This window comes from Electrona antarctica, assembly GCF_951216825.1.
Source record: "Electrona antarctica genome assembly, chromosome: 11".
NCBI classification, from domain to species: Eukaryota; Metazoa; Chordata; class Actinopteri; order Myctophiformes; family Myctophidae; genus Electrona; species Electrona antarctica.
In genome coordinates, this window is record NC_136792.1 from 6,504,313 (window position 1) to 6,529,432 (window position 25,120).

Consider the following 25,120-nt stretch of genomic DNA (forward strand, 5'->3'; position numbering starts at 1 on the left):
ATGCATGTACTATGTGTACTATGTAAACTCTTAATTTACATTTCCCAGCCATTTAGTTGCATAATTTGGCGACACCTGAGGGGTCGCGACCCACGGGTTGAGAACCCCTGCTCTATACTATACTGTATCGGACGATAATGATTAAAAAAACGGTTATCTGATAGGTATCAAAATTATTCCCAATATTGGCCGCCAATATGATGACGACCACGCTTTCAGGGAGAATAATTGTAAAAGCATAGTTTTGCAATAAATCTGCGATACAGCACTTCTATGTCCAGCTCTAGTAAATGATATAGCTCGATACGTATGACTATGGAAATTATTATTATTATTGGATATCGGTCAATATTTCAATAACATGCATCCAATTCAATCCACTTTATTTATATAGCACATTTCACAACGCAATGTTTACAAAGTGCTGTACAGAAAGTCAAAAGCTAAATACACTATAAAGCTAAAACAAAAGACACCAACAAACCACACAGTAGAAAAAAGGACACATTACAACAAAGCCACAGAAAAACACAGAACTCTCAAACGGAATTAAAAGCCAAGGTGTACAGGTGGGTCTTAAAGGAGCATTCAGTGATTTGGGTGATTTGGAAAACCACCCAGTCCGCCCCGGTAACAAAATGTGCACATGCACGCTCTACAGTGGGGGGAAGTGCAACAGGCCAACAGCATGTGCACCAAGGCTCGATCATGCTTGGAGGAAGGCCCCTCTCATCCTGATTGGATGAAGGCTTTGCCACCCGCCACCAAAACTGAAACTAGGGTTTTTTGACCCCAGGGGCTCACTGGGGACAGGAAGGAACTCCTTATATGGTCAGCACACTCTATAGTAGGGGGGATTATCAAAAAAAAAAAAAAAGAATAATTGGTATTTGAATTAAGTGAAATCACTGAATATACCTTTAAGGCGAGATTTAAAAGTCTCGATGGTGGGGGGCCAGTTTCACATGGGAAGGGAGCATCCTTATAATGTAGGCCTAGTCCTGCAGCTGTAAATGATTGAATTATGCACGGTCCTCCTGTACCTGAACCATGGCTACAAAGACCCCTGCCCTCTGAAGGTTGATGAATGGTTCAGGTCCTCCTGTACCTGAACCATGGCTACAAAGACCCCTGCCCTAGTCTGAAGGTTGATGAATGGTTCAGGTCCTCCTGTACCTGAACCATGGCTACAAAGATCCCTGTCCTCTGAAGGTTGATGAATGGTTCAGGTCCTCCTGTACCTGAACCATGGCTACATTATGCACGGTCCTCCTGTACCTGAACCATGGCTACATTATGCACGGTCCTCCTGTACCTGAACCATGGCTACATTATGCACGGTCCTCCTGTACCTGAACCATGGCTACATTATGCACGGTCCTCCTGTACCTGAACCATGGCTACATTATGCACGGTCCTCCTGTACCTGAACCATGGCTACATTATGCACGGTCCTCCTGTACCTGAACCATGGCTACATTATGCACGGTCCTCCTGTACCTGAACCATGGCTACATTATGCACGGTCCTCCTGTACCTGAACCATGGCTACATTATGCACGGTCCTCCTGTACCTGAACCATGGCTACATTATGCACGGTCCTCCTGTACCTGAACCATGGCTACATTATGCACGGTCCTCCTGTACCTGAACCATGGCTACATTATGCACGGTCCTCCTGTACCTGAACCATGGCTACATTATGCACGGTCCTCCTGTACCTGAACCATGGCTACATTATGCACGGTCCTCCTGTACCTGAACCATGGCTACATTATGCACGGTCCTCCTGTACCTGAACCATGGCTACATTATGCACGGTCCTCCTGTACCTGAACCATGGCTACATTATGCACGGTCCTCCTGTACCTGAACCATGGCTACATTATGCACGGTCCTCCTGTACCTGAACCATGGCTACATTATGCACGGTCCTCCTGTACCTGAACCATGGCTACAAAGACCCCTGCCCTCTGAAGGTTGATGAATGGTTCAGGTCCTCCTGTACCTGAACCATGGCTACAAAGATCCCTGCCCTCTGAAGGTTGATGAATGGTTCAGGTCCTCCTGTACCTGAACCATGGCTACAAAGACCCCTGCCCTCTGAAGGTTGATGAATGGTTCAGGTCCTCCTGTACCTGAACCATGGCTACAAAGACCCCTGCCCTCTGAAGGTTGATGAATGGTTCAGGTCCTCCTGTACCTGAACCATGGCTACAAAGACCCCTGCCCTCTGAAGGTTGATGAATGGTTCAGGTCCTCCTGTACCTGAACCATGGCTACAAAGACCCCTGCCCTCTGAAGGTTGATGACTGCTGTTCCCTTTTCTTTACAGGACATTGGGATTAAGATCGTTACCAACAGTGATGTGAAGAAACCATACGACTGTGACATGAGCTATTACGCCTATGGTGTGGCTGGTAAGTCCCTGACCCTGACTAGATCCATGAGCATACACACAATACTGTACTATGGTGTGGCTGGTAAGTCCCTGACCCTGACTAGATCCATGAGCATACACACAATACTGTAGGTTACTGTGTATGGTGTGGCTGGTAAGTCCCTGACCCTGACTAGATCCATGAGCATACACACAATACTGTAGGTTACTGTGTATGGTGTGGCTGGTAAGTCCCTGACCCTGACTAGATCCATGAGCATACACACAATACTGTAGTTTAGACACTGACTAGATCCATGAGCATACACACAATACTGTAGGTTACTGTGTCCTGACACTGACTAGATCCATGAGCATACACACAATACTGTAGGTTACTGTGTCCTGACACTGACTAGATCCATGAGCATACACACAATACTGTAGTTTAGACACTGACTAGATCCATGAGCATACACACAATACTGTAGGTTACTGTGTCCTGACACTGACTAGATCCATGAGCATACACACAATACTGTAGGTTACTGTGTCCTGACACTGACTAGATCCATGAGCATACACACAATACTGTAGTTTACTGTGTTTTAAGTCCCTGACCCTGACTAGATCCATGAGCATACACACAATACTGTAGTTTACTGTGTATGGTGTGGCTGGTAAGTCCCTGACACTGACTAGATCCATGAGCATACACGCAATACTGTAGGTTACTGTGTTTTTTGAGTGGTGCGGCCACTCCATTGTGTAGCTATGTGTGTCCCTATACGTGTCCCTGTGTCTGTCCGACTGTCCAAGCACGAAAAGCTGAATCACCTCACTAATACCACTGGATGGCAGTACAGTACAGTTTTCTCAGATCTACAAGCTCACAACGTGTTGCCGCGCAAGTACAGTACAGTACTACGAAGTACAGTACTACAAAGAACAGCACAGTACTGTACAGTACTATGAAGTACAGTACAGCACAGTATAGTACAGTACAAGTACTACAAAGTACAGTACATCACAGTACCAACAGCACCACTCGCTTCAGACAGGTCTGAATATGATGTGCCCACTGCCCACGTTTCGCACCATTCGCATGCAACACCATTTTCAAAAGATGATAAAATAACATTTTATCATTTTGTCAGGATCAGATATTTTAGGCGTTGTGCTTTTTGAATACAGTTTCGTAGCTTCTAAACTTTATTCTACACGGTACATGCCACGGTTCAGATTTTTGGACTTAAAGCTGTAGGAAATACTTGCCATTAATATAGTGGTTGCAAAGGTATTAATTGATTGCCTGAGTCCTGTGGTGGGAGGTCTGGTTTTGGTGAATATTAAGTAGTTCCGGTCATTTTGTGGGGGGCACTGGGGGCCTAGTTTTGTGGATTCATTTCCATGTACAAATGGAACCAAATGGACCCGGCACGTATTTCCTACAGCTTTAAGTCCCAAAATCTGAACTAACCCTTTCATTGGGTTCAGGATCAGGTTAACTGCTGTTATGATTATGGGACTGACATGTACAGTATCTGCTTGACTCAGTAAGTACGTACATACAGTATATGGGTTGAATCACGCATTTGATCAACTACTTTATGTGACCAGAAGATGTAAGAAAAGAACATAATGTTTAGGAATAGAGCATGCATCTCGTATCATTGTGCACGGAGGGAGGTCAGTCTGATAAAGTAGTTGATGTTCATGGTTCATGATCAAGGGTAGTATGTGCTTTACGTATATGCAAAGAAGAGTGATTCAACACATGAATGTACTGGGTCAAGCAGATAAATGTCAGTCCCATAATCATAACAACTGCTTACGTGCATAGTATATTATGTATTGGCATCAGTATCATAGCCCACATACCTTAACCATATAAAAAACGACAAACTCACAATGTTTTGCAAATTTCAAAATTGTTGTTTTCTCTATATATAAATAAACCAAAATAGGTTTACCAGCCCGATAGTGATAAACATGAGCGAACTGAGCTTGTGACCAGTATTTGGTAAAAAATGTTTTTGTTGTTTTTTGTAGTTTTCCCAAAAAGCTTTGTTTTATTGAGGTTCTGAAAGGGGTCATTTTACTGTTAATAATAACTTGTGACATTTCAAAACATTACTGCCATTAAACAGTATTTTGACACGTTACAGGATTACCTACTGAGAAAAGTAACCTTTAGATCACTTTGGCATTACCAACAATTTAAGCCCCTGCGATATTTTTGTACAAAGTTGCTATGCTGTCCAAAGGGAAAGTAGGCTACTTACTCAATGTACGTTTTATTGACCGTATCGTCATTGCATAGCCTAGTCCAGGGGTTCTCAACGTTTTTGGCCGGGGACCCCCGGAAATGCTTTGGCAATGTCTCGGGACCCCCGCCCCGCCCCCTCCCGACCCCCAATATAAATTGACTGCTACAATAACCTTAAACCATTTTTGGCGGGAACCCCTTTTGGTGTTTTAAGCATTGTTATAATTTAGCTATTTAAAAATAGCAGATCTACAAGCTATTTTGAAAAATCGTGAAAATAATTATTTTTTATTTTTTATTTTTTAAATAATTTGGGGACCCCCTAAAATAATTTGGCGACCCCCCCCGAGGGGTCGCAACCCACGAGTTGAGAACCCCTGGCCTAGTCTAGTGACTAGTCTACGGCCCATAATCTGTAACCTCGGCACCTCAGAAGGCTGTTAGAACATACTTCCTTCCCTCAGATCTGACGTACTGTTGGGTACGTGTGCACTTTGTAACACTGTAACTCAACGTGTGTCCACAGATAACGTAGACGCACCGATGGCGATGTCATTCGAGACCGCACTAGGGCAGAACCCATCGTTAAGAAATAACGTGGAGTTGAAGGAAACTGTCAGAACTCACTTCCCCGAAACCTGGATCTGGGATCTGGTGACTGTTGGGTAATATTCAGTAGCTTTGTTCACGCTATACATCCAGACTAAGAGTGCACTGGTTAAAATGCCTGTATGTTTTGCCTGTGGGTTAAGTTTTGTACTATTTTACATATTTTAATGATTTTTTGTTTGTCGTGTTTCTTTGATGTCTATTCCTTGTACCCTGTATATGGACCCGAGTCCGTTTTTGTTTTAACCCATTTTGACCTGAGATCAGATTCTAAAAAGGTCTTCTACATCCTGACAGTTTTCTGAAAAAGCTATGTTTCTATGTCGTTCTTCGATTTTTCAAAAATAGCAGACCTACAAGCTTGTAGATCTGCTATTTTTCAATAGCTAAAGCATAACATAATGCTAACACCAAAAGGGGTTCCCGCCCAAAATGGGTTAATGCAGCTCTGCTCTGCACTCCTGCTATTATACAATTGTTTTTTCTTATTTTTGTTAATGTCTTGTCTTTCATTAGTGTATGTATTTTATGGACAATAATGTTTCGTTTAGTTTTTTTCCAACTTTAATTTATGTAGTTAAAATAAAGTGTTGGTTTGTGCTACAGAGACGACGGATCATTGGTTTTGGAGAAGACGGTTCCCGACACCATTACAGAGTGGGCCGCTGGGGCCTTCTGTACATCGGTCACTGAAGGTCTGGGCCTGGCTCCCAGCACTGGACTGATCGCCTTCCAGCCGTTCTTCATCAGTCTGACCCTACCCTACTCTGTCATCGTTGGAGAAACGTTCACACTCAAAGCTACGGTGTTCAACTACCTCCTCGACTGCTTAATGGTACGTCTCTAGAGTACAAAACTTAATTTACTTTGTTCTTTCTGAACTTCATCTGTGCAGTAAAAACGATATACAAACAGACATGATACACAGATCAAACTGGACTAAAAACATGGCTGTCTTCAAATTACAATTGGACTTAGACTTTTATACCCTAGCCTAGCAGTCCAGCTTGCCCCCCCAGAGAGCCAAATGCACTCCCTCAGTGGGCTCCACAGAAGGAGCCTGTGTGAGTGCCATGCTCTCCCGCCCGCAGGCTGCTAGCCTGCCGTTGAAACCTTCCGCCGTCCCAGCGACAAAACACAGAACCTGCCGAGGCGGACAGGACTAGTGCAATCATGGCATTTAAACATGCTCTATTTATAAACTAAACACTGTGACACGTTTAAAAAGTGTTACAAATAAGTGTTTAGAACCTAAACGCTTGAGTTTAGTGTGAATTAAAAAAAAAAAAAAAAAACTTTTGCTGGATTTGCTGGATTTCCACAGTGTGGAAATGACTTCTTGTTTTATATATTATGTTACTGATTGTGTTTTCAAAAGGTGCACAGCACACCGGTCCTTGTGAGGTGCCAGCCAACGGGATAAACGCTAATAATACAAAATATATAGCCGCACACTTGTAGCTGCCAGTACCAACGCCAATTGTTTTATTGTGGATACAGAGACAAAACCAATTTTTTAGGACAGACAAGCTGCCTTCTTCGGGGGTCTCTGTGTCCACCATAAAACATTTGGCAGCTACGTGTGCGGCTATACATTCTTTTGTATTATTCCTGAATGTGTTTTACTACATGACTTAGGTGTTTTTGTCTGTTGCTGCGTTCTGTGCAGGTGAAGGCATCTTTGAAGTATTCGGATCTCTACGACAGCGAGTGTGACGAGTGTGTGTATACGCTGTGTGTGTGCGGGGAACAGTCTCACACATTCAACTGGAGGGTGACACCTAAGCATGCCGCTCTAGGTGAGTCTCACACACACACACACACACACACACCACACACCACACACCACACACCACACACACACCACACACGATTCACTCTATTCACTTTTCACCTGATCGGTGCTACAGCACTGTGTGAGAGTTTGATGTTCAAAGCATTGTTTTGAAACATCCTCTCCTTTGTTCACTCATTATGGTAGTCTCTTAACCCATTTAGGCCTGAGATCAGATTCTAAAAATGTCTTCTACATCCTGACAGTTTTCTGAAAAAGCTATGTTTCTATGTCAGTCGTTCTTTCGATTTTTCAAAAATAGCAGACCTACAAGCTCGTAGCGCGCCACTCGGTGGCGCGCTATGAGCTTGTAGATCTACTATTTTTCTTTTTTTTTTTTCAATTTACGTTGTATTGAATTTTAATCAAACATACATGAAAACGAAACGACTGACAATTGACAATACATACAACCGAAAACAAAACAAGACAATATACGTACAATACACACAAGGGGAGATGTCTGCCTCTCTTCTCTATCGATGATCATTCATAATACATAAGTACCTCAAACAGGTGCATATACAGGTTAAACAGGTTTAACTGAAACTATACAAAATCAGGTCTTATGGTAGAAACATGAGCAATCCATCTAAACCAGTTATCTGTGAAGACTTCAACTTGACCTCTGAAGCTGAATGTGAATGTAATTCTCTCCAGATCTGCTATTTTTCAATCGCTAAAGCATAACATATTGCTAACACCAGTGGCGTGCACAGACATTTAGAGGGGCAGGTGCTCAAGTTAAAAAAGGGCACCTTGTGCAGCGCGTGGAACCGGCCGGTTGCCTTAATCCATTTTGGGCGGGAACCCCTTTTGGTGTTAGCATTATGTTATGCTTTAGCTATTTAAAAATAGCAGATCTACAAGCTCATAGCGCGCCACCGAGTGGCGCGCTATGAGCTTGTAGGTCTGCTATTTTTTGGGGAAAAAAAAGATTTTTTTTTTTTTTCAAAAGGGCACATTGCCAAAAGGGCAGGGGGTGCTCTAGCACCCCCTAGTGTCTATCTGTGCACGCCACTGGCTAACACCAAAAGGGGTTCCCGCCCAAAATGTGTTAACGGCACATACGGTGCTAGACATGTATTTTATGGTTTCCTTTTGTTATTGGATGATGTGATGCCAGTGAGTGTTGGCACAGTGGGGCGAGAACGGAAAAGCAAGAGAGAGAGAGAGAGAGAGAGAGTCGTTGATTTTACCCGTTTGCCATAAACATAAACAGAATAATTGGGCCTATTTTGGGCATACCTGTAGTTGCGATTGCGATTGTGAATTCATTATTAATATGTCATTAATCTGATTACGGCAATTAATTATCAATCTGTCATTAATCTGATTACATTTTAATCATTTGACAGCCCTCAGTGTGTGTGTGTGTGTGTGTGTGTGTGTGTGTGTGTGTGTGTGTGTGTGTGTGTGTGTGTGTGTGTGTGTGTGTGTGTGTGTGTGTGTGTGTGTGTGTGTGTGTGTGTGTGTGTGTGTGTGTGTGTGTGTGTGTGTGTGTGTGTGTGTGTGTGTGTGTGTGTGTGTGTGTGTGTGTGACTTAGTCGGCGCTAATGGAACTCCACAATTGGACAAAATATTAGATTTATTTTTTTGTGTTTTTTTGTTTTTAGCCATATTAACACAGTTGGAATGTATTCCAAGTTTCCAACAGACATCATTTTAGGGTCAATAAGGGGGAGGCGTCATGCGGTGTCATGTGGCACTGAGACAGTTAAATGGTTACAATTACATTGCTAAAATGTCTCTGTTTTTGCGTATTTTGGGGTTGTGAACATTACTCCAGTGGCGTGCACAGATAGACACTAGGGGGTGCTAGAGCACCCCCTGCCCTTTTGGCAATGTGCCCTTTCAAAAAAACAAAAAAACAAAAACTCCTTCCTTTTTTTTCTTATTTTGTACAGTTCATGATAAAAAGCTTCTAATATATTATTTAGGCCCCACAATCTATAAATCTCACACTATTATTAAGGCAACCGGCCGGTTCCACGCGCTGCACAAAGTGCCCTTTTTTTCCACTTGAGCACCTGCCCCTCTAAATGTCTGCACGCCACTGCATTACTCCATATTTAAATAGTATGTGGTTTCAATTGGCCGTAGCTATCATTGTTCTCCAGTTACGCAGCTGAGCACGGCACATTAGTCGCAATGTGTTTCTGTGACACAATTAGTAAACACAACATCATTCTTGTTGTTGATGCTGTATCTTGTAATAAAAGTATAAGGTCACTTTACCCATCGTCCATGGATCTGCTGCTCATGATTAGATGAACAATTAACCCATTTTGACCTGAGATCAGATTCTATAAAATGTCTTCTACATCCTGACAGTTTTCTGAAAAAGCTATGTTTCTATGTCAGTCGTTCTTCGATTTTTTTCAAAAAATAGCAGATCTACAAGCTCGTAGCGCGCCACTCGGTGGTGCGCTATGAGCTTGTAGATCTGCTATTTTTCAATAGTTAAAGCATAAGATAATGCTAACACCCGCCCAAAATGGGTTAACTGCGTGTCCTCGCTGTGAAATCCGTCTTTTATATAAGTTAAAGGCTCAGTTATCAACCCATGACATTGTTGTTGGAAGAAAAGCTCAAATGTTGCTTGAGATGATAAGTGTATTGCAGCCAGCTGTATACAATTCAAGACAAACTCAGTATTAACTTTTATTTTACTTCGAGGCACTTGCTTTACACACCTATAGTCATCTTTTGGATGGACTTGGCAGACTGTATACTGTACTGTCTTCCTCAGTGATTTCTATTTCCTACAGTTACAGCACCTCCACGCCCACATAGCTGTTCAGATAAAAACAGAATATATCTTTCACAGGTATATATGTAGTCAAGGTAGGACCCCGCCGGTAAGTCAAGATAACTGGTGTGAATCATGCGTGCTGACAGCTAAGTCCCCCGCTGCTGCCTTAAAGAACCAACTTGTTCTCCTAACGTTGATCTTTGCGCGGCCTGAAACCCGAGGATTTCAGGCTGTCAGCCTCCATCAACGGAGATGAAGACAACGATCTGGGATGAATACCTGATTGCACTTTGGCCCCTCCCCCCCCGCCCGCCCGTCCTCTGAGGAGCGCTGACAATCACTTGTACTAACGAGTCAGGTAGTCTCTTTCTCTGACGAAACGCGAAGAAACCTCTCTTCCCTCCAGAGGGGGCAGAGATGTGTAGTTGTCCTCTATGATCGTGATTGAAAGGGGGTTAGAAGGTAGGATTGAAGGAGGGTAGGAGTTAGGAGAGAGGGGAGAGAACGAGTGAAGGAGAGGGATGTTGGGGTGTATGTAAAATAGACTAATGGAAAAAAAAGCTCCCTCTGACTGTTGGTGGTTTTTACATAAACCATAATGGCTCGCAGCTCTGCATTTTAACCCATTTTGACCTGAGATCAGATTCTAAAAATGTCTTCTACATCCTGACAGTTTTCTGAAAAAGCTATGTTTCTATGTCAGTGGTTCTTCGATTTAAAAAAAATAGCAGACCTACAAGCTCGTATCTGAAAATATGTTGTTCCAGGGACCTTCCCAGAAGCAAAGATTTGAGTTAAAATGTTCACTCTGTAATAATTCAAAGATTTGAGGCACATTTTCACTACTTTTCAAAAATAGCAGACCTACAAGCTCGTAGCGCGCCACTCGGTGGCACGCTACGAGCTTGTAGATCTGCTATTTTTCAATAGCTAAAGCATAACATAATGCTAACACCAAAAGGGGTTCCCGCCCAAAATGGGTTATTAATGCTGTCCTGTCAACAATACCTGGATCCACTTTTGGCTCGAATACCTGTCTCATTAAAAAAAAAAAATGCTCACAAACTCACGAAAACAGTATTTCCGTTACATACCCTGTTTGCGTCATGTTTTTTCTTCCATAAAATTAATGTAACACTAATTTGCAGATTAAATTATGTAGCATGTAAACTCGGCTAATGTATACAGTATACATACAGTACGGTGGCCATAGATTTGTTGTGGCTGTTAATTAGTTCCCACATGGTGGTCGTATTATGTACAGTGATATTAGTTAATTAGTTCCCACATGGTGGTCGTATATGTACAGTAGTTCGTATTATGTACAGTGATATTAGTTATGTGTCAGTTTGGCCTTAAATCCCAGGCTCATTATTTCACATTAACCCATTTTGGGCGGGAACCCCTTTTGGTGTTTTAAGCGTTACGTTATACTTTAGCCATTGAAAAATAGCAGATCTACAAGCTCATAGCGCGCCACCGAGTGGCGCGCTACGAGCTTGTAGATCTGCTATTTTTGAAAAGTATACTGAAAATGTGCCTCAAATCTTTGAATTATTACAGAGTGAACATTTTAACTAAAATCTTTGCTTCTGAGGGGTCCCTGGAACAACATATTTTCAGATGGGGGGGCGGAGGCATATTACATATAATTTTTGGGGTCCTTGACATGAAATATTGAGCACCACATTTCAGAAAACTGTCAGGATTTAGAAGACATTTTTTTAAATTTTGACGTCGGGCCTAAATGGGTTAAACTCCAAACAGAATGAAAACAACATCCCAGGATGTCAAGTTTGGTTAATGAAGGTAATCTATCGCCATGAATGCAATATGCGCACTCATGTTTTATAAAGTTAGACTAAAATATTTAGTCTTATTTTGAAATATTCAAATTAAGGCTCAAATAAGGGAAATTGCAAAATTGGTGGAAAAAAACCTAAAGGTAATGCAAATTGCTGGAGGTAATTGCAACACTCACACAGGGAATGGAAGAAATGAGCTGGTATTTTCCATACGTTAATAAAATATTAGGAGAGATAACGAGGGCGAGTTGCCATGGTGAAACAGTAAATGGAGACTGAGGAGAAAGAGGCGAAGGAGGGAGAACATGGAAGACTTTAACCCATTTTGGGCGGGAACCCCTTTTGGTGTTTGGAGCATTATGTTATGCTTTAGCTATTGAAAAATAGCAGATCTACAAGCTCATAGCGCGCCACCGAGTGGCGCGCTACGAGCTTGTAGATCTGCTATTTTTGAAAAATCGAAGAACCACTGACTGAAACATAGCTTTTTCAGAAAACTGTCAGGACGTAGAAGACATTTTTAGAATCTGATCTCAGGTCAAAATGGGTTAATCCATATGGACACACAAGTACACATTAGCCTAAGTATACACGTTTGAATGACGGGGTGTCAGCACAATGAACAGTAATCAATAAGTGTTTGTGTTTGTGTACAGGTGAGCTGGAGCTGGAGGTCACCGCCGAGGCCATGTTGACAGAAGCGATGTGTGGTAACGCCATAGCCATTGTCCCCGAGAGAGGATATAAGGACACGGTGCACCGTCACGTGCTTGTGGAGGTCAGTGTCTGTCTGCCTGTCTGCCTGTCTGTCTGCCTGCCTGCCTGTCTGTCTGTCTGTCTGCCTGTCTGTCTGCCTGTCTGCCTGCCTGCCTGTCTGTCTGTCTGCCTGTCTGCCTGCCTGCCTGTCTGTCTGTCTGTCTGTCTGTCTGTCTGTCCGTCTGTCTGAGAGTTCTCAAACTCTGCCCGAAACCGACCAGGCCCGACCCGATGTTTTCGGGCCGGGCCTAAAATGTATGCTAATCAGTAGGGCCGGGTCGGGCCTCAGGCTCCATGAAAAAAACAATATATATTGATTTTTAAAATATATATATATATATATATATATATATATATATATATATATATATATATATATATATATATATATATACTCATGCACATCCAAAAGCTGAAGTTGGGCCGGTGCTGAGCGAAGACAAGTACAAATAAAAACACTTGCACACTGTGTAGGGCCCAAAATATCAAAACTGCTCTTCATGTGTTTAGCTCCAAACGTCAAGGCAGCACGTAGATGCAATAAGGTATACCGGTATTCATTAATAAGGCATATTGTTTTATTTTCAAAGACATCGTTCCACAATAGTTCAAAATGGTTTCAAACTTTCAATATAATGAAGGCAAACGGTTGAAACGGTTGGGGAGCCCTGGGGCTCCATTTTCGTCACCACTAAACCCCTTATCCCTAAACTTCTTTTGCCTTTTTTTTTTTTTTACTATTTTGCAAAACATTTTTGAATAGTTGAAATGGCCAGTCTAGAAGCTCACAACGTGTCAATGTAGAATGGCTAGTTGAACTATTCAAAAATGTTTTTCAAAATAGTAAAAAAAAGCAAAGAAGTTTAGGGATAAGGGGTTTAGCGGTGATGAAAATGGAGACCTTAGTCTTCTAGACCTAGAGGACAGAGCCAGTGTTGAATCTCTGTCTGTGTGTTACTTACATTACAAGTGAAGTGATACAAACTCCCTGAGGATATACCAAAGGTGACCGAGCCTTCACAGTGGCCGGAACGCAGTCTCTGGAACGCCCTGCCGCTCCACGTTCGCTCTGCTCGGTCATTTGCGGTTTTCAAATCCTTACTAAAGAAATGAAGAAATAAATCTTGCTCGCTTTCAATGCTGTTTGACCGTGTAATTAGTTTACCCTGGCCCTCACGGCCTACCCTTTGATGTGCTGCCTACCTACTGTATGATGTTTTATTTTCATGTTTTCTACTTCTTTTTGTTTTCCTCTGTTTTAATTTTCTCTCTCTTTTCTGTATGTTATGTGCTCTGTGAAGCACTTTGACCTTGGTCGTTGGAAATGCCGTTGAAAATGTGCTATACAAATAGTTTTATTTGATTTTGATTTACATGTGTCTGTTATGTCTGTTGGTTTTCTCCAGGCTGAAGGAGTACCACAGACCTTCACCCACAATGCATACCTCTGCCCTCAAGGTCAGCATTCAGAGACATTAAACACATGTCAAGTTTGATGATGATGAAGTTACTATTTGCTCTACACTATTATTAACCCATTTCGACCGGACGTCGAAATAAAAAAAACGTTCGCTCTGAAAGAATATATATTCAAAGATTTGTGCCGCATTTTTACGATTTTTCAAAAATAGCAGACCTACATGAGCTTGTAGATCTGCTATTTTTCAATAGCTAAAGTATAACATAATGCTTAGTTAAAACACCAAAAGGGGTTCCCGCCCAGAATGGGTTAACCACTTGAACATTCCTGTTCTAGAGGACATTTTTTTGAGAATAGCAGCTCTACTGTACAAGCTTGTAGATCGGCGATTTCCGGCGATTATTACAGTATGCAATCATTGGGACAGGCCTAGATGCAACCCTCTACAAACCCTCTATGTTCCCCATTACTACATACACACAGTGTACTCGTACTAGCTAATCATTCTTGAAATCTTGGAACACCACACGATGCACACATTCTCTCAAAAACGTATAAACAACCCTTTGGAATGAAGTCTTCTCTTCTTCTAAATGCGACGTACCCTCTCTGACCCCAATGTCTCCCTATATGGTCACACCCTGGTCTAAATGTGACCCTCTCTGACCCCAATGTCTCCCTATGGTCCCACCCTGGTCTAAATGTGACCCTCTCTGACCCCAATGTCTCCCTATGGTCCCACCCTCATCATGGATTAAAGTTCTCAGTCGCCACGACTGATTTCAGTCATTTTTGGATTCCATGCTTAGCTGGTCGGCCTAAAACATCATTACCTTTTTGTGTTTTAACTAAGCATTATGTTATACTTTAGCTATTGAAAAATAGCAGATCTACAAGCTCATAGCGTGCCACCGAGTGGCGCGCTACGAGCTTGTAGGTCTGCTATTTTTTGAAAAATCTTAAAAATGCATTTTGAATATATATTCTTTCAGAGCGAACGTTCTTTTTATTTTGACGTCAGGCCTAAATGGGTTATTCTATGTGCTGTCCTTCTGCAACCCCCTAACCCTATCCCTCTCCCCACCCATCCATCTGTGTGTGGCTGTCCTGATGCTGGTCGTGGTGCAGAAGGTCTGCCGCTGTACGAAACCGTCCCCCTGGAGCTACCTGTGAACTTTACGGCCGGCTCACCGAAGGCCTTCGTCTCCGTGCTGGGTCAGTAAGATCTTCTTCTTTTTTTTTTTTTTAAACAAATTTTATTCAAAGAGTATGACATCATATTATGCAAGTTTCACAGAAAGAAAGTACAACTCTTTGTTTTTATATTTTCTCCCACAACTCCTTTCCCAATCCACCCCACCCACCCACCGGTCAGTAAGATCTTCATTTCAATAGTTAGTGGTTCCCAAACAGAAGGTCGCGGATACATTTTCCAAGGGTCGCTTTATTTTTGTTTCCTACATTTTGTTTTGAATTATTATTTAAAAAAACGGTTTAAAAAAAAAACACCCCCCCAAAAAAAAAGGATAATTTTTCATGAATTAAAAACAAATGTTTAAAAAGTAGTGAAAATAGCTGATCTGCTATTATCTCTTTTGGGTCACGGGCTAAAATGTTTGGGAACCACTGTTGTACACACATCAAGGTCAAATTTGTGAATTATCTGAAATCGTTTATAGAGCACCTTCTATCCAAAGTGCTTTACGATTAGTATTACTGTACATACACACTTTCACATGCATTCGAACGCCACAAAAGTAAGGTAAATGAATCGAACGCCACAAAAGTAAGGTAAATGAATCGAACGCCACAAAAGTAAGGTAAATGAATCGAACGTCACAAAAGTAAGGTAAATGAATCGAACGCCACAAAAGTAAGGTAAATGAATCGAACGCCACAAAAGTAAGGTAAATGAATCGAACGTCACAAAAGTAAGGTAAATGAATCGAACGCCACAAAAGTAAGGTAAATGAATCGAACGCCACAAAAGTAAGGTAAATGAATCGAACGCCACAAAAGTAAGGTAAATTAATCGAACGCCACAAAAGTAAGGTAAATGAATCGAACGCCACAAAAGTAAGGTAAATGAATCGAACGCCACAAAAGTAAGGTAAATGAATCGAACGCCACAAAAGTAATGTAAATGAATCGAACGCCACAAAAGTAAGGTAAATGAAGGCAAAAGCCACAAAGTTGAATCTTGTGGACATTCTACTTTGTCCAGTCCAACATTCCACGCAGGACACATATCCCAATATTTAAGCATATGCACAGACACACAGACACCCCAAATATGGATACGGTTGGGTCAGATCAATCTCATTTTGAAAAACATCATTCAGTGCAAATCTGCATATTTATTGGAACAAATTGCTCTCAAGGGCATTCCATTCCAGCCCCCGTTCTCTGGAGATCTGGCCATAATCTTCCATGAACATTATTGTTGCCCCCTGTCTTCTCATTCCTATTCATTCTCTGCTCCTGTTTTGTAGTAGATTAAAGGGGAACTTTTCTGATATTTAATGTGAATCCTATTGTTCTGTTGTGAGGAGGAGAAATGTCCTACATCTGTCAACACATGCCAATGCATTGTGTTGAGAGCTCACGCTCACACTGGAGAATCACTGACAATGTTTCAACACGGTTTGTGTAGATGTTGGGAAGAGATCCCCTTTAATACTAGGTAAATGGTCCTGTACTGCAGGGGTTCCCAAACCTTTTTGGTACCCCTTTTGGGGTAGACATTTTTCTCATCTGAAGCGGCCGCAGAAACCTTTCAAGTGTCCTGAGTCTTTTTGTTGTTTCTGCAGCATGCGTCCTGCTGTTACTGTTTGGGGTCACGACAGGTTGACTGATGTTGTAGTTTTAGTAATCATGTCAGCTATTGGCACAAAGCAAACATGGGAGAAACACAATGAACAACACAAAAAATACGTTTATTGCGCAACTTGACCAAAATGACCACGTAGATAAACATAATTTTAATGTTAAAAAAAGAAAAAAAAGTTTACCCCCTGGCTATGCGTCACGTACCCCTAGGGGTCCGCGGACCCCACTTTGGGAACCGCTGCTGTACTGCTGTATAACATTCTTCAAACAACACACACACACACACACACACACACACACACACACACACACACACACACACACACACACACACACACACACACACACACAGAGAAGGTAAAATGGTGATGTGCAAGTCTTTTTTGGGAGATGTTTGCCTTTTCACTTGTATGTTTAGATGTTGTACTGATCTTCTGTTGCTAAATGCTAATTCCATCTAATAATTAATCGCTTAATCGACACTGTAACGATTCTGTCTGCTGTACTGTACTTACAATAATTCCATCTTTCTTTTTTTCCTTTACCTTAGATTTTATCCACTTTATCATTCAATTTATCATATCTTATCATTTATGTCAGATCAAACATAGTGTGTATATTTGATCTAACCGTGTATCTATTTATTTATTCATTAACCTTCCCATCAGGTGACCTGATGGGAAGAGCCATGCAGAACCTGGACAAGCTGCTGGCGATGCCGTACGGCTGTGGAGAGCAGAACATGGTCCTGTTCGCTCCCAACATCTACATCCTCAGATACCTGGAGGCCACCAATCAGCTCACCACAGAGATCAAGGACAAAGCCATACGCTTCCTGGAGACTGGTGAGGCCAGAACATAACTTTAAGCTGTATTTTGTACAATGGTATTACTGAAAATAGCAGATCTACAAACTCAGGGCATGTAGATTTGTAGATTGCGGGCTTGCAATGTGATCATTCCCTGAAGAAGACCTCCTAGGACAAAACGTTGGATTCTGAATAAATATACAGCATCGTGGCTACGTGTGTGCGGCCTTTTTCTCATTTTTACTTATTTACTGCCTTAGGCCAGCACCTCACCAACACTGGTGTGCGCCCTTTCCTGTTTTGGGCTTGCAATGTGAGACATTGTGAGCCTGTATGTGTATGGCAACTAAAGGCAAGTTTATTTGTATGTAGCACATTTCAACAGCAAGGCAATTCAATGTGCTTTACATAAAACTTATGGATATTATAATAAAAAACAGACAAAGGTGTTGTAGATTGGTTGTAGGTGCTATTTTACAGCAAAGAGATCTGCTGTAGTGGGACAAAGTATCGAGCCAACTCACTCGGGTGCAGTTTACTTAATATTTATACAGAGTGGTTTTCAGGTTGACCATGAATTCAGAACCTCATGTATCACATACTCTTCTTACATTTCAAAGTCAAAGTCATACGTTTTGTCACACACGTTACCGCAGTGAAATTTGTTCTCCGCATTTGACCCATCTCTTGGAGTGGTGAGCCACAGCCAAGGAGTGGTGAGCTGCAGCCGTGCCGCGCTCGGGAATCATTTGATTAGTTGATTTGACCCCCCAATCCAACCCATTGATGCTGAGTGCTAAGCAGGGAGGCATTGGGTCCAATTTGTACAGTCTTTGGTATGACCCGGCTGGGGATCGAACCCCGACCTCCCAGTTTCAGGGCGGACACTCTAACCACAAGGCCACTGACTGATTTGAGTGAGTGGTTTGTTGATATCCTGCATGTTTTTGGGTCATAACAGGGTATCAGAAAGAGCTGAACTATAAGCACGACGATGGCTCCTACAGCGCCTTCGGGAAGAGTGACAAGTCTGGCAACACCTGGTCAGTATGAGGAGTTATTATCTCAGCCACACTGTTATTCTGATACACATTCATAATGACGTTCCAATCAGTAGGCCTACAGTTGGAGGCCATCGATATTGTCCTTTTCTTTTTGCTGAGGTTTGCGTGATCTGCGCAAAAGGACAGTTAACCCATTTTGGGCGGGAACCCCTTTTGGTGTTTTAAATATTATGTTATAATTTAGCTATTGAAAAATAGCAGATCTACAAGCTCATAGCGCGCCACCGAGTGGCGCGCTACGAGCTTGTAGGTCTGCTATTTTTGAAAAATCGTGAAAATATTTATTTCAGAAAACTGGAGGATTTAGAAGGATTTTTTAAAATTTTGAGGTCAGGCCTAAATGGGTCAAATGAAAAAAGGGACAATATCGGTGGCACCCAACTGTATATGAATTCCACATAAAGGAACTGTCTGCCATTTTCTCTGAAGACCCTTTCTAAAATTAAAGGACGACTTTAGTTTTTTTCAACCACGGTTCATGTTTTAGGTTGTTATTAGAGAAAGTAAAAGATGAGTGTTATTTTTTTTTTCATTTGCTGCTTTCTTTCGTTTTAGGGATTTTAGCTGTTTTTGACAGGGGGGCGGGGGCATTCGAGTATGGGGCTAAATATGTATTTTTTTTTACAAACGTTTATAACTATTTCCTTTTTTATCATTTACTATAGTCCTACTAGACCCCAAGAAATTACATCTGGCCACAACAGATCACAGGATCTACTGAATATGAAGGTAGCCTACTGGGGGGAAGCCACACTGTGTGTCATAGGCTCAGTTGACACATTTCGTAGATCCCGTGATCTTTTGTGGCCAGATGTAATTTCTTGGGGTCTAGTAGGACTATAGTAAATGATAAAAAAAAAGAAATCGCTATAAAATGTTGTAAAAAATACATATTTAGCCCCATGCTCGAATGCCCCCGCCCCCCTGTCAAAAACAGCTAAAATCCCTAAAACGAAAGAAAGCAGCAAATGAAAAATAAATTACACTCATCTTTTACTTTCTCTAATAACAACCTAAAAAAACTAAAGTTGTCCTTTAATAAAGGCTGCTTATTATGAACAGTGATTACAAATGGATGCATAATACACATTCAGTATACGTATTCAAAATGATTCTTTACTACTCCCGGGGGAGGGGGGGCAATGTGAAGGACAGAAAATGTCCTAAGCAGTGCTTGAGAATCATTTGTGGATATAATATTTTGGACTCTCAAAATGTAATGGCCAAACAAACCTTTGAAACATGTGACCAACTTTGACCAATTGCCGTAACATGTGTTTTTCCTGATGTATGGAAATATAGTTGTGTATATCTGTAGCGCTGTATGGGTGTAGCTCCGGAGGTGTAATGTGTAGCTCTGTGTGGAGTGGGCGTAGATCTGTACGAGTTTGGGGGTGTAGCAGCAGAACATGTGAGCGAAGTGGAGTGCGTTTTCAAAAAGATTGGAGCGGACGTCGGGTTATTATTAGCCCACACAATTTATTATTATTGACAAGGTGAGGAGTAGCGGAGCGGGTTTGGGCAGACCGGTGGAGAGGCGGAGTGGGATCTCCCACACGTTCAACTCTGCTCACGTGCTCTGGTGTGTAGCTCAGCTGTGTATGGGTGTAGCTCTGTTTGAGTGTAGGGTGTAGCTGTGTATGGGTGTAGCTCTGTTTGAGTGTAGGGTGTAGCTGTGTATGGGTGTAGCTCTGTATGGGTGTAGCTGTGTATGAGTGTAGGGTGTAGCTGTGTATGGGTGTAGCTCTGTATGAGTGTAGGGTGTAGCTGTGTATGGGTGTAGCTCTGTATGAGTGTAGGGTGTAGCTGTGTATGGGTGTAGCTCTGTTTGAGTGTAGTGTGTAGCTGTGTATGGGTGTAGCTCTGTTTGAGTGTAGTGTGTAGCTGTGTATGGGTGTAGCTCTGTTTGAGTGTAGTGTGTAGCTGTGTATGGGTGTAGCTCTGTTTGAGTGTAGTGTGTAGCTGTGTATGGGTGCAGCTCTGTTTGAGTGTATGGTGCAGCTCTGTATGAGTGTAGGGTGTAGCTGTGTATGGGGGTAGCTCTGTTTGAGTGTAGGGTGTAGCTGTGTATGGGTGTAGCTCTGTTTGAGTGTAGCTGTGTAGCTGTGTATGGGTGCAGCTCTGTTTGAGTGTAGGGTGTAGCTGTGTATGGGGGTAGTGTATAGTGTAAGATGGTGTTGGGGCGCTGTGGGTGCAGGCAGAGCCAAAATGTGAGACGGCACACCATTTTGCAGCTGTTATATAATCGCCATGAAAGCAGGGTTCATTCAAAGGTTACCACAACCATTAGTCATGGTCAGCTTTGTTTTCTAAAGTAAGTGTGTGTGTGTCTGTGTGTGCGCGTATGCGTGTGTGTGTGTGTGTGTGTGTGTGTGTGTGTGTGTGTCTGTGTGTGTGTCCAGGCTGACCGCTTTTGTGATGAAGTCATTTGCTGGGGCCAAACCATTCATCTTCGTGGACCCCAAACACGTTGATGATGCCAAGAAGTGGCTGGCCTCTCACCAGAATAATGAGGAAGGCGGCTGCATCAACTCAGTGGGGAAACTGTTAAACAACGGAATGAAGGTTTGTGACCTGCAGGTAGCCGACGGAGCACAGTCAGGGAATGGCTGAGGTGGGGAAAAAGTACTCCAGCGTTTTACTTAAGTAAAAGTATCGATACTGCAATTATAGAAATACTCTGTTACAAGTAAAAGGCTGGAATTCTAAATGTACTTGAGTAAAAGTACAAAAGTGTTGGCATCAAAATGTACTTAACCCATTTAGGCCTGACGTCGAAATAAAAAAAACGTTCGCTCTGAAAGAATATATATACCTATTCAAAGATTTGTGCCGCATTTCTTACGATTTTTCAAAAATAGCAGACCTACAAGTTCATAGCGCGCCACTCGGTGGTGCGCTATGAGCTTGTAGATCTGCTATTTTTCAATAGCTAAAGTATAACAGAATGCTTGAAACACCAAAAGGGGTTCCCGCCCAAAATGCGTTAAAGTTCCAAAAGTAAAAGTACTCATTATGCAAAATGTCATATTTTAATTATTTTAATGTCTACAAAACTCTTTTGAAAATAACAGATCTACAAGTTCACAATGCATCTTATCGCGACGCACTGTGAGCTTGTAGATCGGCTATTTTCAAATGGCCGACATGCACATAGGGCTGAAGTGGTTAATGTATGTTACTTTAGAGACCACTGCTGAATGGGTGGACAGCAGGCTGTTGGGCGGAGCCAGTCAATATGCTGCTGATGATTATAATTAATTCCCTGGGTTCCATTCTGGCTCAAGACTTTTGTTGGATGTCAGTAGTAACACAGCACAGCTCCAGCACGCACAGACAGACACAGACCTTTTTCAAAATGCAGTAGTTACAGTAGGCCTACACTCAGCATTATCATAGACCAGGGGTGGGCAACTTTGACGATGTCGAGGGCCACTATATATTTCCACACTCACTCCAGAGGGCCACGTTGCATATTACTGTCGTAGCAAAAATAGCCGATCTATAAGCTCAAAACGCGTCGCACCGCGACGCGTTTTGAGCTTGTAGATCAGCTATTTTTGCTATATTTGAATTGAAAACCTGAATATTTTTTTGCTATTTTTGAATTGGAATCCTGAAAAGTAACCTTTTTATTGAATTTTAAATGCATTTAGTTATAGTTATGTTAACTTTATGAACTGTTAACATAACTACATTGGACACAAAGACTAACATTTTAATACTAGTCATTAAGTACTAGTCATTTAATACTAGTCATAATTAAAGCATGTTTGGAATTGTAACAGCTGAAATCAGTATTCTGATATTAACATGTGGGCCGCATTAAGTGAAGGTGGGGGCCGCATGTGGCCCCCGGGCCGCCTGTTGCCCACCCCTGTCATAGACATATCGATATGTGTAACTGTATGCAAACTGACCAATAAAACATGAATTTGTCTTGAAGACATCTACAGTACCCAATAATAAGACTAGCCCAGACATACTTTAGGGCAGTGGTTCCCAAACGTTTTCGTGTCAAGGACCCCCAAATCAACATTTATTAGGCCATGGACCCCCCATTTGAAAACATATGCCAGGGAGGATTTTTACGGCTCTAGCAGTGATTCCGAAACATCATTTCATGGACCCCCAGTTTCACACGCAATAGTCTACGGACCCCCATTTAATGGCATATATCTCTGGGACCCCCAATTTATATTGTAAAACCACTGTTAATTTAACTCAGAGTGTACAAATGGAACCAAATTTGGTTCCATTTGTACACTCTCTGAGTTACAGACCCACAAGGGTCCATTTGGTTCCTAACTATCTCTAATTGAGCTAGGTACCCCCTGGAACTCCCTCAAGTACCCCTAGGGGTCCCCGGACCCCACTTTGGGAACCCATGCTTTAGGGAATAAAATCTTGCGACTGGAGAGGAAATATCCTGTGCCCAGACTTTAGTATCATGCCAGACTGTAGATTCTAGAGTCTGTCTGGAAGACATAGAGTACGATAGACTGTAGGTCACAAATCTATATGGCTTTAGTGCAGAATAACATTAATAGTACTGTCCACTAACTTATTTAAAAATAATATTTAAAACTAAAAGCAGTGATGACCAGGCCTTTTCCACAGAGCAACATGATTCAAAATGTAGGAGTAGTTTGTAAAACTATAGGGAAAAACTAATTCCACGCACCACTAAGTGGTTCTTTGACTATGATCCATGTTCCCAGTAGGTGGCGCTATTACTGTAAATCAATATTGGCGCATGTGGTTGTATCAGACATGTCAAGTTTGGGGAAGATTTAATTTGACTGTTTAGTTAAAGTCCAGTCCAAGACCAAGTCCTTTTTGAGCACATTAAGCCCTTCAAAAATATGATTAATTTGTTCATAGAATAATAATAAATAATTCCTTTCATTTAAATAGGGCTTTGCGCTGGTCCAATGCTCGGGCCCTAATTATGTGAATGATAATAAAAAAAAAACAATGGTGCGTTCCCACCGAAAGATCAAATATTTGTTTGAGCAGTGCAATTACATATAAAGTAAATGCGGCGCGGTTACATAGTCAAAATTGCAATGAGGCACGTCGTTGCATCGAGCGGCGCAAATGAAATGTTTGTCAGCTTGGTACGTATCTTCACTCCAGATGGAAAATCCCAACTGAGGGATTGACTCACTTGACTCACTTTGAACCAAAGTGGAGCGAGTCAAGCTAATAGATATTTTATCTTTCCGCCGGGAACGCACCTTAACAGCTGTTTCACTGATAGTCGTTTCCCAATTCCCACAGCAGTTTAGACATGTATAGGCCGGGCGTTCAGAGCAGAAGTGTTCCTGAATGAAAGTGTCTCTATCTAAGCCTGTAAACATAACTCTGTGAGTGGTGGTGGCGGTGGTTGTGTCTACAGGGAGGAGTGAGTGATGACATCTCTCTGACAGCCTACATCGCAGCTGCTGTGCTGGAAGCGGATCCTAACAACACCACCGTGAGTTTCTACATCGTGCTGCACCGTCTAGTTCTGTTGCTTACAGCAGGGGTTCTCAACCCGTGGGTCGCGACCCCTTGGGGGGTCGCCAAATTATTTTAGGGGGTCCCCAAATTATTTAAAAAAAAAAAAAAAAAAAAAAATTTTATTTTTATTTTTTTTCCACAATTTTTCAAAAATAGCAGACCTACAAGCTCGTAGCGCGCCACTCGGTGGCGCGCTATGAGCTTGTAGATCTGCTATTTTTCAATAGCTAAATTATAACAATGCTTAAAACACCAAAAGGGGTTCCCGCCCAAAATGGTTTAAGGTTATTGTAGCAGTCAATTTATATTGGGGGTCGGGAGGGGGCGGGGCGGGGGTCCCGAGACGTTGCCAAAGCATTTTCGGGGGTCCCCGGCCAAAAACGTTGAGAACCCCTGGCTTACAGACTGCTTACGCACATTTGCGTTGAACAGTCCAACCTGGACATTAACCCATTTAGGCCTGACGTTGAAATAAAAAAAAATGTAATAATATATATTCAAAGATTTGAGGCACATTTTCACGATTTTTCTAAAATAGCAGACCTACAAGTTCATAGCGCGGCACTCGGTGGCACGCTATGAGCTTGTAGATCTGCTATTTTTCAATAGCTAAAGTATAACATAATGCTTTAAAACGCCACCCAAAATGGGATAACCCATTTAGACCTGAGGCCGATTCTACAAAATGTCTTCTAAATCCTGACAGTTATCTGAAAAACCCTATGTTTCTATGTCAGCGGTGCTCAACCTTATTCATGTCAAGGAGCCCCAGAATTATCTGTATTTGGCTGCGGAATCCACAATCTCAAATTATGTTGTTCCAGCAGGGACCCCCCCAGAAGCAAAGATTTGAGTTAAAAATGTTCGCTCTGAAAGAATATATATTCCAAATTTGCGCCACATTTTCTCGATTCTTCAAAAATAGCAGACCTACAAGCTCGTAGCGCGGCACTCTGTGCCACGCTATGAGCTTGTAGATCTGCTATTTTTCAATAGCTAAAGTATAACATAATGCTTAGAACACCGAAAGGGGTTCCCGCCCGAAAATGAGTTACAGTAAATAACACCAAGTTTTCATTCATCT

At 42.1% G+C, this 25,120-nt stretch overlaps 1 protein-coding gene across 1 annotated transcript in view; it reads left to right on the forward strand.

Moving 5' to 3' along the window:
• Nucleotides 1-25,120, forward strand: part of LOC306932528 (alpha-2-macroglobulin-like protein 1) — a 61,105-nt gene that overhangs the window by 20,824 nt on the left and 15,161 nt on the right. The window contains exons 19-29 of the mRNA XM_079514365.1: nt 2,337-2,421; nt 5,177-5,315; nt 5,866-6,094; nt 6,929-7,058; nt 12,310-12,431; nt 13,816-13,867; nt 14,958-15,044; nt 17,327-17,503; nt 18,429-18,510; nt 20,934-21,096; nt 23,933-24,010. Coding sequence (XP_079370491.1) covers nt 2,337-2,421; nt 5,177-5,315; nt 5,866-6,094; nt 6,929-7,058; nt 12,310-12,431; nt 13,816-13,867; nt 14,958-15,044; nt 17,327-17,503; nt 18,429-18,510; nt 20,934-21,096; nt 23,933-24,010 — 1,344 coding nt within the window. The remainder of the gene's footprint in view (nt 1-2,336; nt 2,422-5,176; nt 5,316-5,865; nt 6,095-6,928; nt 7,059-12,309; nt 12,432-13,815; nt 13,868-14,957; nt 15,045-17,326; nt 17,504-18,428; nt 18,511-20,933; nt 21,097-23,932; nt 24,011-25,120) is intronic.